Source organism: Pygocentrus nattereri, chromosome 27, assembly GCF_015220715.1.
Source record: "Pygocentrus nattereri isolate fPygNat1 chromosome 27, fPygNat1.pri, whole genome shotgun sequence".
NCBI classification, from domain to species: Eukaryota; Metazoa; Chordata; class Actinopteri; order Characiformes; family Serrasalmidae; genus Pygocentrus; species Pygocentrus nattereri.
Window position 1 is genome coordinate 25,928,862 of NC_051237.1, and position 16,563 is coordinate 25,945,424.

The 16,563-nt window shown below is 39.9% G+C and overlaps 1 protein-coding gene across 3 annotated transcripts in view; it reads right to left on the reverse strand.

The window, feature by feature from the left end:
• cpsf1 (cleavage and polyadenylation specific factor 1) overlaps nt 1–15,119 on the reverse strand; it is a 54,583-nt gene extending 39,464 nt beyond the window's left edge. For all 3 annotated transcript variants that reach the window (XM_037535485.1, XM_037535486.1, XM_037535483.1), the window contains exons 1-8: nt 15,042–15,119; nt 14,025–14,190; nt 12,963–12,990; nt 12,445–12,578; nt 10,533–10,613; nt 10,275–10,426; nt 7,605–7,751; nt 5,537–5,676 (exon numbers count right to left, since the gene is read on the reverse strand). In XM_037535485.1, the coding sequence (XP_037391382.1) occupies nt 5,537–5,676; nt 7,605–7,751; nt 10,275–10,426; nt 10,533–10,613; nt 12,445–12,578; nt 12,963–12,990; nt 14,025–14,168 (826 nt within the window). In that variant the 5' untranslated portion in view covers nt 14,169–14,190; nt 15,042–15,119. The remainder of the gene's footprint in view (nt 1–5,536; nt 5,677–7,604; nt 7,752–10,274; nt 10,427–10,532; nt 10,614–12,444; nt 12,579–12,962; nt 12,991–14,024; nt 14,191–15,041) is intronic.
• Nucleotides 15,120–16,563: the final 1,444 nt, after the last annotated feature.

Genomic DNA, 16,563 nt, shown 5'->3' on the forward strand with positions numbered 1-16,563 from the left:
TTTCTAGCCTTACTGTAGCTTTAGTGACCCAGAGACTCACAGACCAATCACATATGCTGTAAATATCAGACGTGACGCTGCTCAGCCAATCAGATCTCTGCATTACGATGAGCTCTGAGACTCGAGTGAGTGACGCCACACAGGGGAGGGACGAGGAGAGAAACAGCAGTCAGAGAGGAAAGTGAGTCAGAGGGAAGTTATTCCACATGACGTGATCTAAAAAGAGAAAACTGACAGTAAAGGTTGTTGAAATCTGACCGAACTGGACTTTATTTGATCTGATGTTCAGTAAAGGTTGTTGAAATCTGACCGAACTGGACTTTATTTGATCTGATGTTCAGTAAAGGTTGTTGAAATCTGACCGAACTGGACTTTATTTGATCTGATGTTCAGTAAAGGTTGTTGAAATCTGACCGAACTGGACTTTATTTGATCTGATGTTCAGTAAAGGTTGTTGAAATCTGACCGAACTGGACTTTATTTGATCTGATGTTCAGTAAAGGTTGTTGAAATCTGACCGAACTGGACTTTATTTGATCTGATGTTCAGTAAAGGTTGTTGAAATCTGACCGAACTGGACTTTATTTGATCTGATGTTCAGTAAAGGTTGTTGAAATCTGACCGAACTGGACTTTATTTGATCTGATGTTCAGTAAAGGTTGTTGAAATCTGACCGAACTGGACTTTATTTGATCTGATGTTCATTAAATGTTGTTGAAATCTGACCGAACTGGACTTTATTTGATCTGATGTTCATTAAATGTTGTTGAAATCTGACCGAACTGGACTTTATTTGATCTGATGTTCATTAAATGTTGTTGAAATCTGACCGAACTGGACTTTATTTGATCTGATGTTCATTAAATGTTGTTGAAATCTGACCGAACTGGACTTTATTTGATCTGATGTTCATTAAATGTTGTTGAAATCTGACCGAACTGGACTTTATTTGATCTGATGTTCATTAAATGTTGTTGAAATCTGACCGAACTGGACTTTATTTGATCTGATGTTCATTAAATGTTGTTGAAATCTGACCGAACTGGACTTTATTTGATCTGATGTTCATTAAATGTTGTTGAAATCTGACCGAACTGGACTTTATTTGATCTGATGTTCATTAAATGTTGTTGAAATCTGACCGAACTGGACTTTATTTGATCTGATGTTCATTAAATGTTGTTGAAATCTGACCGAACTGGACTTTATTTGATCTGATGTTCATTAAATGTTGTTGAAATCTGACCGAACTGGACTTTATTTGATCTGATGTTCATTAAATGTTGTTGAAATCTGACCGAACTGGACTTTATTTGATCTGATGTTCAGTAAATGTTGTTGAAATCTGACCGAACTGGACTTTATTTGATCTGATGTTCATTAAATGTTGTTGAAATCTGACCGAACTGGACTTTATTTGATCTGATGTTCAGTAAATGTTGTTGAAATCTGACCGAACTGGACTTTATTTGATCTGATGTTCATTAAATGTTGTTGAAATCTGACCGAACTGGACTTTATTTGATCTGATGTTCATTAAATGTTGTTGAAATCTGACCGAACTGGACTTTATTTGATCTGATGTTCATTAAATGTTGTTGAAATCTGACCGAACTGGACTTTATTTGATCTGATGTTCAGTAAAGGTTGTTGAAATCTGACCAAACTGGACTTTATTTGATCTGATGTTCAGTAAAGGTTGTTGAAATCTGACCAAACTGGACTTTATTTGATCTGATGTTCAGTAAAGGTTGTTGAAATCTGACCGAACTGGACTTTATTTGATCTGATGTTCAGTAAAGGTTGTTGAAATCTGACCGAACTGGACTTTATTTGATCTGATGTTCATTAAATGTTGTTGAAATCTGACCGAACTGGACTTTATTTGATCTGATGTTCATTAAATGTTGTTGAAATCTGACCGAACTGGACTTTATTTGATCTGATGTTCATTAAATGTTGTTGAAATCTGACCGAACTGGACTTTATTTGATCTGATGTTCATTAAATGTTGTTGAAATCTGACCGAACTGGACTTTATTTGATCTGATGTTCAGTAAATGTTGTTGAAATCTGACCGAACTGGACTTTATTTGATCTGATGTTCATTAAATGTTGTTGAAATCTGACCGAACTGGACTTTATTTGATCTGATGTTCATTAAATGTTGTTGAAATCTGACCGAACTGGACTTTATTTGATCTGATGTTCATTAAATGTTGTTGAAATCTGACCGAACTGGACTTTATTTGATCTGATGTTCATTAAATGTTGTTGAAATCTGACCGAACTGGACTTTATTTGATCTGATGTTCATTAAATGTTGTTGAAATCTGACCGAACTGGACTTTATTTGATCTGATGTTCATTAAATGTTGTTGAAATCTGACCGAACTGGACTTTATTTGATCTGATGTTCATTAAATGTTGTTGAAATCTGACCGAACTGGACTTTATTTGATCTGATGTTCATTAAATGTTGTTGAAATCTGACCGAACTGGACTTTATTTGATCTGATGTTCATTAAAGGTTGTTGAAATCTGACCGAACTGGACTTTATTTGATCTGATGTTCAGTAAAGGTTGTTGAAATCTGACCGAACTGGACTTTATTTGATCTGATGTTCAGTAAAGGTTGTTGAAATCTGACCGAACTGGACTTTATTTGATCTGATGTTCAGTAAAGGTTGTTGAAATCTGACCGAACTGGACTTTATTTGATCTGATGTTCAGTAAAGGTTGTTGAAATCTGACCAAACTGGACTTTATTTGATCTGATGTTCAGTAAAGGTTGTTGAAATCTGACCAAACTGGACTTTATTTGATCTGATGTTCAGTAAAGGTTGTTGAAATCTGACCGAACTGGACTTTATTTGATCTGATGTTCAGTAAAGGTTGTTGAAATCTGACCGAACTGGACTTTATTTGATCTGATGTTCAGTAAAGGTTGTTGAAATCTGACCGAACTGGACTTTATTTGATCTGATGTTCATTAAATGTTGTTGAAATCTGACCGAACTGGACTTTATTTGATCTGATGTTCATTAAATGTTGTTGAAATCTGACCGAACTGGACTTTATTTGATCTGATGTTCAGTAAATGTTGTTGAAATCTGACCGAACTGGACTTTATTTGATCTGATGTTCATTAAATGTTGTTGAAATCTGACCGAACTGGACTTTATTTGATCTGATGTTCATTAAATGTTGTTGAAATCTGACCGAACTGGACTTTATTTGATCTGATGTTCATTAAATGTTGTTGAAATCTGACCGAACTGGACTTTATTTGATCTGATGTTCATTAAATGTTGTTGAAATCTGACCGAACTGGACTTTATTTGATCTGATGTTCATTAAATGTTGTTGAAATCTGACCGAACTGGACTTTATTTGATCTGATGTTCATTAAATGTTGTTGAAATCTGACCGAACTGGACTTTATTTGATCTGATGTTCATTAAATGTTGTTGAAATCTGACCGAACTGGACTTTATTTGATCTGATGTTCATTAAATGTTGTTGAAATCTGACCGAACTGGACTTTATTTGATCTGATGTTCATTAAATGTTGTTGAAATCTGACCGAACTGGACTTTATTTGATCTGATGTTCATTAAATGTTGTTGAAATCTGACCGAACTGGACTTTATTTGATCTGATGTTCATTAAATGTTGTTGAAATCTGACCGAACTGGACTTTATTTGATCTGATGTTCATTAAATGTTGTTGAAATCTGACCGAACTGGACTTTATTTGATCTGATGTTCATTAAATGTTGTTGAAATCTGACCGAACTGGACTTTATTTGATCTGATGTTCATTAAATGTTGTTGAAATCTGACCGAACTGGACTTTATTTGATCTGATGTTCATTAAATGTTGTTGAAATCTGACCGAACTGGACTTTATTTGATCTGATGTTCATTAAATGTTGTTGAAATCTGACCGAACTGGACTTTATTTGATCTGATGTTCATTAAATGTTGTTGAAATCTGACCGAACTGGACTTTATTTGATCTGATGTTCATTAAATGTTGTTGAAATCTGACCGAACTGGACTTTATTTGATCTGATGTTCATTAAATGTTGTTGAAATCTGACCGAACTGGACTTTATTTGATCTGATGTTCATTAAAGGTTGTTGAAATCTGACCGAACTGGACTTTATTTGATCTGATGTTCATTAAAGGTTGTTGAAATCTGACCGAACTGGACTTTATTTGATCTGATGTTCAGTAAAGGTTGTTGAAATCTGACCGAACTGGACTTTATTTGATCTGATGTTCAGTAAAGGTTGTTGAAATCTGACCGAACTGGACTTTATTTGATCTGATGTTCAGTAAAGGTTGTTGAAATCTGACCGAACTGGACTTTATTTGATCTGATGTTCAGTAAAGGTTGTTGAAATCTGACCAAACTGGACTTTATTTGATCTGATGTTCAGTAAAGGTTGTTGAAATCTGACCAAACTGGACTTTATTTGATCTGATGTTCAGTAAAGGTTGTTGAAATCTGACCGAACTGGACTTTATTTGATCTGATGTTCAGTAAAGGTTGTTGAAATCTGACCGAACTGGACTTTATTTGATCTGATGTTCAGTAAAGGTTGTTGAAATCTGACCGAACTGGACTTTATTTGATCTGATGTTCATTAAATGTTGTTGAAATCTGACCGAACTGGACTTTATTTGATCTGATGTTCAGTAAATGTTGTTGAAATCTGACCGAACTGGACTTTATTTGATCTGATGTTCAGTAAATGTTGTTGAAATCTGACCGAACTGGACTTTATTTGATCTGATGTTCAGTAAATGTTGTTGAAATCTGACCGAACTGGACTTTATTTGATCTGATGTTCAGTAAATGTTGTTGAAATCTGACCGAACTGGACTTTATTTGATCTGATGTTCAGTAAATGTTGTTGAAATCTGACCGAACTGGACTTTATTTGATCTGATGTTCATTAAATGTTGTTGAAATCTGACCGAACTGGACTTTATTTGATCTGATGTTCATTAAATGTTGTTGAAATCTGACCGAACTGGACTTTATTTGATCTGATGTTCATTAAATGTTGTTGAAATCTGACCGAACTGGACTTTATTTGATCTGATGTTCATTAAATGTTGTTGAAATCTGACCGAACTGGACTTTATTTGATCTGATGTTCATTAAATGTTGTTGAAATCTGACCGAACTGGACTTTATTTGATCTGATGTTCATTAAAGGTTGTTGAAATCTGACCGAACTGGACTTTATTTGATCTGATGTTCAGTAAATGTTGTTGAAATCTGACCGAACTGGACTTTATTTGATCTGATGTTCAGTAAATGTTGTTGAAATCTGACCGAACTGGACTTTATTTGATCTGAATAAACACCTCAGTCTTAATCTGAATCGGAATGTATTTAATCAGACTGGCAAAAACCGTTGCATGTAGATACTGACAGCGTTGAATTATAACTCTACTGATGTTAAATGAACACTGGTTTGACTTGATTTGACTGGCTGGATCTTGAGGAATTCTCACCTATGGGTTTGGGCACAGCCATGACCTGAGTGCAGTCGAAGGGGAGGTTACTGAGAGACCAGATAACAGGATGGACCTTCTGCATGATGTTCAGAGAGATGGCCACGATGCTGCATGTGTCCTGACGAACAGCCACACGTCTGCAACAAACCCAGAAGAAAAAACACACATTTAACAGGCTGGTTCATTAGGCCATGTGAACAGGGCAGGTGGCTACACGCTTAGCAACAAGGGTTCTATAAGGTCAACAGAAGAACCCTTTTTGTTGCTTTACAGAAACGTTTTGTAAAAATGAAAAACATGCATCTCCAAAATGGTCATTTTATAGGAGACACCAAAAATCTCAACTTTTAATGCAAGTCGAAGTAAAGAGATTTTATTCCAAGCATTTTGGAGCATTTCTTTTGGTCCATGCATCACGAAATTTTCACACTATATAAAGGACAGCCATGTAGACAAAAACTGGCAAAAATGGAGATGCATGTTTTTCTTTGGTCAGAAATTATATACAACACACTTTCCATCAGAGAAAAAAACACTTAAACATGCCAAGAACCAATTATGCCTACAAATTGTTCCATATATATTCATTGCCTTTACTAAAGAACCATTTTTAAGAATGTTCCACACAGTCCTGAAAACAATAAAGGTGCCAAAAACAGTTCTTGCTCAATGCCATACAATAACTGTTTTTGGTTCCCTAAATAATCATTCAATGAATGGTTCTTTGCAGAAACATTTAGGCAAGCAAAATGTGAATGTGGGGATAATTCGTATAGTTTAAAGAACCTGTGAGCAGCGTAAAAGTCCTCTGAACATTTAAGGGTTCTACACATGGCCAGATCTCTTTATCAAACACAAGAGAGCAGCAGGAGTGTAGGTTTGTGCATTTGCACCTATACAGGACTTAATTGCAGGTAAAAAAAAAAACAGCTTGTTATACTGTAAAGAAAATGCGATCTGGTTTCTATAGAAAGAAATATTAAGGAGTATTTTTCAACCTAAGGCTGGCTGTGAAACGGGCATGCAACTTTAGGTGTTTGACCACTTGGCTGTTACTATTAAAAGTCTGAGGACTAATTAGGTGAGTATAAACCATGCAGTGCCAGTATTTTATTCAGTACCCCCCCCCCCCCCCCCTTTCCTTCCGAAAACAATCCCCAACAGCACCAACAGTTTGAGCTGATGAAGTCCAGGAAAAAATCAAAAACAGGGCCCAGCCATACAAAAAAGAAAATACCAAAAAAGGGGAAAAAATGGAATGAGCTGCTCTACTTCCTTTTTCCCGTTCTCAAACCAGGGTTCACTTTCACAATAAAAGTCTTCCCCTCCAGAAATTAACAGGAAAAGGTCACAAAAAATAATGTATATAAAATATACACACACCCACACTGATGGAAAACTGAGGCCACACCTTCTCCCAACACATCTCAATGAACAGCCTAAGGTTCCTAAGGACTTTAATCCGTGGGGTCACCTAAATAACACTATCAGGAACATAAGTGTTAATACTTCTAGATAGGGATCCCACAGGTCCCCTTTATGTGGTGCTGTCACATGCCTGAAACCTACATAAAACTAAACTGCACATGAGTTGCATAATGTAAAGCACCATGCAACTCACTTGAAACTCAGCTGCAACTGCTGCATGTGTCTCAACTTTGTTAAGAAGTTACACGAAACAAGCAATTAAAACAGCAATAGCGCATCACGTGATCACATCAAGCGTCATGTTTTAAAATTACAGATCACTGGACAGGAAAATAAAACAGAAGACTGTTAATTGAGCCTGTGATAAGGCAACTGAAATAAATGTAACAATGTAAATTGCACAGAAATTACGTTGCAGGCAACTCAGCCTAGTTGCATGAAAGTTTCACTGTGTAAAGCCAGCCTGAAAAACAAGCACAGAAACAACCTAATTACAGAAGGCGGCCGTTTCAGCAGCTGCTCATTGGCTTCTATTCTAAACGTGTTTCGAGTTATGACAGAGATGCGCGACAGAGCGATCAGGCTGAGAAAAGCGGTACTGGCCCTTTAACTCTGTCTAACAGCTGATGGAACATACCCCGGCCACGTCTGGTTGGGCTCATACAGAATCAGCAGAGTCGGCTCATAGTAACCATGAAGGAACTTCATATCAATGATGTTCAGGAGCTTCTCATCCAGCTCGCGCACGTCGATGATGTAGCTGGGAAGAAAACTGGACTTCTGCCTGCAGGAGGAGAGAATATGAAACACATCAAAAGACAGTCAGGACCCAACGTGTTCCCATAATTAAAAACCCAACCAAAGATCAACCAAAGATCAACCACATCATCACAGATAGCAACATATAATCGGGCCGCCTGCTTGATGAGGTCGACACCCCACTGACTGTTTACCACTGCTGGTCCCCCCTCGGACCACCCAGATTACCGTCCTGCAAACAAGCTCTAACTGGTTTTTAACCTCCTCAAACAGATTTTAAAAGCACTGAGACTTTTATTTTAGAAAATAAATGGAGACAAATATTACAATCATGATATAAAATAATCCTGTAGAAAATGTTGTTGACGCTGAGCTGGATTCAAATTATTTACTCAACTCATTTATAAAGTATAACTAAAGAAAGGCAGGAAGGAGAAATCAGTAAACTGGACTGTAAATGGAAAATGAGCGACGATCAGTGGAATTCTGTCTAGGGCTCTGCATAACAACCAGTGGGCTGCCTGGAAAATGCTGAGCAAAAACGCCAGTGGACCACCAGCTTTGTCTTCAGTGGGCTGGCAGTGGTCCACAATCACTTTGAGATATCCAGCATGTTTTGCTCCTGGGAAATAATTAAAAAAAAACTCTAGTGGGTTTTTTACCTGATCACACACCAACAGTAATAAACACACGATAAGGTTTATTTACCTCATCATCTGACCATTTTTATGAGGAAATTTTTTTATTATTATTTTTGTATTATTTTCAAAATAAAAATATTTTTTAAAATAAAATTTAAAAGTTTATTTTATTTATAAACACTATTTTTACTTCATATTAATTACTTTATTTATTTAAATAAAAGGGGCAGTTGTGGGCTGGAGGTCAGGGAACCAGCCCTGTGACCGGAAGGTCGCTGGTTCAATTCCCATAGCCGACTGTCCATGACTGAGGTGTCCTTGAGCAAGACACCTAACCCCCAACTGCTCTCTGGGTGCTGTGGATAGGGCTGCCCACCGCTCCGGGCAAGTGTGCTCACTGCCCCCTAGTGTGTGTGTTCACTAGTCTGCATGCATGTGGGTGTTTCACTGCACGGATGGGTTAAATGCAGAGGTCTAATTCCAAACCGTGCAAACAACGTTGGCAAAAGTGGTTCTAAAAAATTCTAAATACTTTTAATTATTTTAGCTTTTTTTTTTTTTGCTACAATTCCTAATTTTTCCCCCATTTTATTATTGTGTTATCTTTATACTTGTTTACTTCATTGTTAACTTATTATTTTTAAAATTAGAGATGCATCATTGCAACTTTTCCCTTTCCAATATGGATACAAATACCTGATCCTTAAGTACTGGCCGATACAGAGTGAATGTTCTGCATCACAAATAAAACGCGCTCAACGCCAGACGACTGATTACCGAAAGAAGCAGCTCAGTCGTTCAGGTAAGCAGCTCCATTAGCGTGTTCTTCACACTAAAATCTGCGGTTTCAGATTCTGCTGGAGCGTTTTTACTCCTGCTTGTCGTTGTTAATACTAGACAGATCTTACCTTCAATTATAACACATTATAACCCGAGAGGGAGCGTGTTATCCTGAAATACCATCCCGGCTGTGATCTGGTGGCTGTAGATCATCCCAGTCGTGATGTTATTGGTGATAACTCCCTCCTCGAGTGCTCCACTGCTTTAATACAGCAGTTAAATAAATACAGTAAGAAATGAATAAACTGGCCGTGAACGCGGCGTTTAATATGTTTTAATGTTCAGTTCCTTCCTCCTAATTATAGCTCCTTAACGAGCAGCTTGTTGCTACGTCAGAGTAACGAGCTCTGCCCACTCGCTGCTCAGCCGGCAGTTCGTTCTCCAGCTCCTTACACTAAATTCCCAAACTGTCGTCGCCACTGAGCAGCTTTTCTGTTTTTATTGGGTCAGTTTTACGGCTCAGTCTGATTTGGTCCGACTCTGAAGATCAGACCCGTCTGGCGAATGGTGTTGGGTTCATTTCTGGCTGATTCCAGGTTGTTCAGCTGTTCTTCTGTCACAGCTGCCGACTGAAAAGCTGCTCAGTGGAGACGACAGTTTGGGAATTTAGCGTCGTCTCGTCTTCAGAGTCGGACCAAATCGGCTGTCGGTCAGATGTGACCTTAACAGTGTCCATTTTCTGTTTGTGGCAAAGTAAGAAGTAAAAACGTTCAGATGGCTCGAGCGTCTCCTACAGCTGTCGCAGTCGTTGCTTAGCAACGGCGTCTCAGTGGAGTGATAGTGTTTGTGATGTTATGGTGAAATAACAGCACCGTTAGAACGCCTCTCAACCAATCAGCTCGCGTGACCGTAACTAATTATGCTCCTTTTGTACTAAAACAAGCATTTGTTCTGTTCAAGCACTCATGATATCCACAATCTAATCAGCAAGCAAATCATGACAACAGAATTTATCCCAATACCGCTGATCTACTTTCACACCTCCCACCTCTAACGCCACACATCAGAGGCACCATATCTTCAGCTAATCTAAGACAGCGTTTGGAGTTTTACAGAGTTCCCCGTACCCCTCTCCCACGATTCCCTCCTGCTCATCGGTCAGCGTGTCCTTTCTGAAGGGCAGAACCACCAGCTGCGTGCCGTACACCAACATCACCGCACAGCGGTTCTCCGGGTCCACGCGCACGATGGGGATATGAACATTCTGCACAAAACCGTCCTGAGAACCAGAGAAATATGAACAGGTGAAAGAAGTATATTCAATAGCAGATACAAACGAACAAAGTAGAGCAACACAAGAAGTTTCCAATTAAAATAAAACACACCCTCAGTTCAGGCTCTTCAAAGAAGTGCAGTGAAAGAGTCTTCAGGTCATGTGTTCCCGGGTCGTACTCCACCACCGAGAGCTGCCAGGAGAAAAACAGACAGAGACCCCCCCTTCATTTATTTTAGAGTCTAAACAAGTCATTAAGCTTTTAATGGAAAATTACGCAGAAGCCTCAACAACAGAATATAATATTGAATATGAACATGATTTTATAAAGCAGTGCAGGACAGTAACTGAGTAACTGAGTAAATGTAATGAGTTTCTGTACTTTAGTATTTTTGGTGTATCTGTACTGAAGTTTCTCCATTCTGGGCGACTTTTTCCTTTCACTCCACTACATTTCAGAGTCTAATATCGACTTTTTCCTCCTACATTTTGAGAAATCTGTCGTTCCTTTTGGTTTCTGTGTGTATAAAAACGTAACATGTCAAAACGAAAGAAGCGCAAAGCCAGAGCACCAATCAGGGCCCAGCGGTCACTTTGTTTAGAGCTGGTTTTGACCTGTTGGTCAGACCGACCCAGTGCAGCACGCGGTTCAACGTCAGCGCAGCAGCGTAAAACTTTGGGAGAGTCTGTTCAACATAAATGATGAACTAACCTAACTTTGTGTAAATAGAGCTCAATATAGAAATATGTCCACATATGCAGTCGAGACTGACGCGGCTTTTTTCTGAATTTCTACAAACACCATTTCATTTTATAGTAAATGAGTTTGGGCTGGTTTATGTTTATGAACAGACGCCTACAGATCAACATAGTAAAGGAGCTCATCTGTGATCCTGAGTTTAAAGCCAGTTTTTATTCAACTTAAACTTGGAACTAAGTTGTAAATAAATCTGAAACTGAAACTTTGCTTGTGTGTAAAAAGTGATTTCAGAGCCACTCGGTTCTCCCTGATGGAAACTGTTTACCTTCAGTGTTTTGTGCTTCTGATCATTTTAATAGACGTCAGCGTCACTAATTAATGACGTTCTATTAAAAGACTGGTTTACCAAGAGAGACGCTGGAGGACTTTCACCTGAAATGAGTTCAGGAAGCCAGTCTGGTTATAAAAATGATAACAGGACATCAGAGCCAGAATTCCTCTTTTAGTACTTTTACTTTATACTTAAGTACATTTGAAGGGAAATACTTTAGTACTTTTACTCAAGTACATGGTTTGTGTTCTTCATCCACCACTGAAATATAGTGTTCAGTGTGTCTTCATTCCAGCTTCCATTCTTTCCAGGAGACTCACTTTCAGCTCCTCAAAGAACCTGCAGACACGCCTCCAAAGCTCAGTCTGAGAAGCTGGTTGATGATTTTCTGAAGTGATCAAACCCATTCAGTGGTGCTGAGGTCTGGACTCTGGGGCGGTCAGTCCATCATTCAGCTTCTTTGTTTGATGTGTCCGTCTCCTTTTCTCAGCGAGGTTCTTCTTGATCAGCTACACCTCCTTTCAGACCCACAGCGCTGAGTGGTCTTCTCACAGTGGAAAGATGGACAGAAACACCTGTGGATGTTTTCAGATCTGAAGCAGCTTGATCTTCTCCTCTCTCTCAGAGATCAAAGCTTTCAGTGCTGTTTATCTGATGGGGGCAGTTTTTTGTGCCTACCAGCTCTTCCAGGTGGTTGTTAGGAGTGATTTTCTCTGTAGATTTTAATCCGTTTTTGAACTCCAGTTTCTGAAACTCCTGTTTTCATTCATTTTTCCATGACCTTCTACTCCATTATGCATGTGCATTATCTTATATCTAACCTCCTCACAAACATCTCCGAAAAAAATCAATAACTAGTACCAATCGCTGTTTGACAGGAAATTAAATAAACGAAAGGTGGGCTTTGACTTCTGGACAGTACTGTATGTACACAAAGCATGTCATATATATCGGTATTGATGTAACCCATATTGGTGCATCCCTCATTTTTACCTTGGCGTCTTTGAAGCTGAGAAGCAAAGCGTCTCTGTTGGTGCCCACGAGCTGAACGCTGGCCATAGACATCACATTACCGAAGAGGGAGAAGGACGCCACCTGCTCCAGCTTCTCCTTACGGCTCTTCCCATCTGAGAGGTCATAACAATATAGGTGCAGCCAACAGAACCAGTGTCACCACACATACACGACTGCAGGGGTAATATCAGTACTGTACTGCTGATAAAGTGAGACTGGATGTCTGTTAATACTGAATATTCTGCCCTACTGTGGTATTTAGGCTGCATTTCTGTCACCTGGTAACCTGGCAGGTATCATTTTATGTATGGACAGATTTTCAGGATTTTTTTTCTGCACTTTATTATTATTATTAAACTCAAAGTTGCACTAAATCTCAAATTCATACAACAGTAATAACGGTATCACATTCTGTTCCATCAACAGGGTCACAGGACATCCAATACATTCCGCTCTTGCCCTGAAAACAAGCTTAAATGATTTTAATCTACCCTTACCTGATGGCTTCTCTGTTTTCAAAGAGCTCTAAAAAACAAAGAAAAATAATATTATTTATTTATAGTGCAGAACTGGAGGTGGACGATACAGCAAAACACACATATATACATATAACAATTATACATATATAACATTCTGACCACCTCCTTGTCTCTGCGCTCATTGTCCACTTTATCAGCTCCACTTAATGTATAGCTGCACTCTGTAGTTCTACAGTTACAGACTGTAGTCCATCTGTTTCTCTGATACTCTGTTACCCTGTTCTTTAGTGGTCAGGACCCCCATGGACCCTCAAAGAGCAGGTACTGTTTGGGTGGTGGGTCATTCTCAGCACTGCAGTAACACTGATGTGTTGGTGGTGTGTTAGTGTGTGTTGTGCTGGTCTGAGTGGATCAGACACAGCAGTGCTGCTGGAGTTTTTAAACACCTCAGTGTCGCTGTTGGACCAAGAATAGACCACCAACCAAAAATATCAAGCCAGCTGCGTCCTGTGGGCAGCATCCTGTGGGCAGCGTCCTGTGGGCAGCGTCCTGTGGGCAGCGTCCTGAGGATGACCAACACAAACTGTGCAGCAGCAGATGAGCTGTCGTCTCTGACTTTACATCTACAAGGTGGACCGACAAGGTAGGAGTGTCGAATAGAGGGGACAGTGAGTGGACACAGTGTTTAAAACTCTAGCAGCACTGCTGTGTCTGATCCACTCACACCAGCACAACACACACTAACACACCACCACCATGTCAGTGTTACTGCAGTGCTGAGAATCCTCCACATAAATAAACAGTACCTGCTCTGTGAGGGTCCATGGGGGTCCTGACCACTGAAGAACAGGGTAACAGAGTATCAGAGAAACAGATGGACTACAGTCTGTAACTGTAGAGCTACAGAGGGGAACTATACGGTCAGTGGAGCTGATAAAGTGGACAATGAGCGGAGAAACGAAGAGGTGGTCAGAACGTTATAGTCAGTGTTCACACTTATTATACAGACACCATGCAGCAAAGGCTGAAACCCCACTCAGATAAACTGGTTTAGAAGTCAAATGACCCCCGATAACAAACCTCGAAATCATGAATGATCCTGTAGACGTAGAGCTGAGACGTTCCAGCCACCACCAGGTTCTTCTCTTCGCTCGAGATGAAGTTGCAGTAGACGGAGAACTCCAGGCCGGTGGGCGGGTGGGCCTGCCGGTACACAGCATACATCCTGCAGCCTCCAGCTCAGCACCTGAGGATCAGACAGGACCCGTTTCAGCTCTACACTCTCAAAACAGATGGTTCTCCAAGGGTTCAATGAGCTGCATATACGACCATTTCATGCTTAATGGTGAAATGGTTCTTCAGATTGTCAGAGAATGTGCTGCGTATGATTCTATACCGAACCTTTTAGAAAATGGTTCTATATAATACCAAAAGGGTTCTTCTACTGTGACAAGACCAATATTCTAACAACAGTAGAACCCTTTCTGGTGTTATACAGAGCAATACACAGCACGTTCTCCATCTGGAGAACCATTTCACCGTGCAAAGAGACATCTAAGCATGAAAAGGTTCTCTACAGAACTCATGGTTCTAAACAGAACCATTCCCCTTTACTAAAGAACCGTGTACAGGAGCACCGAACTCGATTGCACCTACTACACACATCTGAAACAGCTCTCTATCTGTATGTGAAGCTGAGTTTGGACCAATTTTCCATTCCACCTTAAATGGTGCAGTATTTACATGTAACGCTTCGCAACCAAGGCGCCAGAATGCAGCCGCTGCGCCATTTAAGGTGGAACGGAAAATTAGAATGAAAAAGCCTACTTTGGCTTCGACTTTCTAATCCAAAACTTATGTAAGAGGGCGCGTAGTTTTATTTTAAAGACGACGGCCGTTGTGTTCAGTATCCATCCGCTTCGGCTCATGTTAGCGTGTTAGCCACATGATAACGTGCGGACGCAAAGTTGCGCCCTTTTGTAGACACAAATAACTGATGTTTTACTCTCGGTATACCGTCAGTTATCAGCATATCAGCTTCATACCCGACTCATCTCCCCCAATCTGTTACAAAAGCACAGTTATTAGAGAAATTACCAGCAGAAGACAGACAGCTAACAGGCTAACAACAACGATTCATCACACTTCCCACAATCCCCGAGAAAAGGCTCTATCCCAATCCGCATCCTTGTGTACACTTGTACACTACCTAGTACAAACCTACCCACTCAGTAGCGGTACAACCTGTGTACTTGTACACTAGCTAGTGCACTCTAGTAAGAACACTAAGTAATGCCAACCTATCAGTGTCCCAAAAGGCAGTAGGGTTGAACCTGTGTACTTGTTCACTAGCTAGTGCACTCTAATAAGGACACTAAGTAATGTCAACCTATCAGTGTCCCAAAAGGCAGTAGGGTTGAACCTGTGTACTTGTTCACTAGCTAGTGCACTCTAATAAGGACACTAAGTAATGTCAACCTATCAGTGTCCCAAAAGGCAGTAGGGTTAAACCTGTGTACTTGTACATTAGCTAGTGCACTCAAGTAAGAACACTAAGCAATGCCAACCTATCAGTGTCCCAAAAGGCAGTAGGGTTGAACCTGTGTACTTGTACACTAGCTAGTGCACTCTAATAAGGACACTAAGTAATGTCAACCTATCAGTGTCCCAAAAGGCAGTAGGGTTGAACCTGTGTACTTGTTCACTAGCTAGTGCACTCTAATAAGGACACTAAGTAATGTCAACCTATCAGTGTCCCAAAAGGCAGTAGGGTTAAACCTGTGTATTTGTACACTAGCTAGTGCACTCAAGTAAGAACACTAAGCAATGCCAACCTATCAGTGTCCCAAAAGGCTGTAGGGTTGAACCTGTGTACTTGTTCACTAGCTAGTGCACTCTAATAAGGACACTAAGTAATGCCAACCTATCAGTGTCCCAAAAGGCAGTAGGGTTGAACCTGTGTACTTGTTCACTAGCTAGTGCACTCAAGTAAGGACACTAAGTAATGCCAACCTATCAGTGTCCCAAAAGGCAGTAGGGTTAAACCTGTGTACTTGTACACTAGCTAGTGCACTCTAATAAGGACACTAAGCAATGCCAATCTATCAGTGTCTCAAAAGGCAGTAGGGTTAAACCTGTGTACTTGTTCACTAGCTAGTGCACTCTAATAAGGACACTAAGTAATGCCAACCTATCAGTGTCCCAAAAGGCAGTAGGGTTGAACCTGTGTACTTGTTCACTAGCTAGTGCACTCTAATAAGGACACTAAGTAATGTCAACCTATCAGTGTCCCAAAAGGCAGTAGGGTTGAACCGGTGTATTGTTCACTAGCTAGTGCACTCTAATAAGGACACTAAGTAATGCCAACCTATCAGTGTCCCAAAAGGCAGTAGGGTTGAACCTGTGTACTTGTACACTAGCTAGTGCACTCAAGTAAGAACACTAAGCAATGGCAACCTATCAGTGTCCCAAAAGGCAGTAGGGTTGAACCTGTGTACTTGTACACTAGCTAGTGTAACTCTACAAGTTGGTCAGCACTCTGTAAAGTTACTACTGCTGCATTCAGAATGCTACGGAAGTCCGGAGTGGCCTTGAGGTAGTAATAATTTTCTGAATTGTT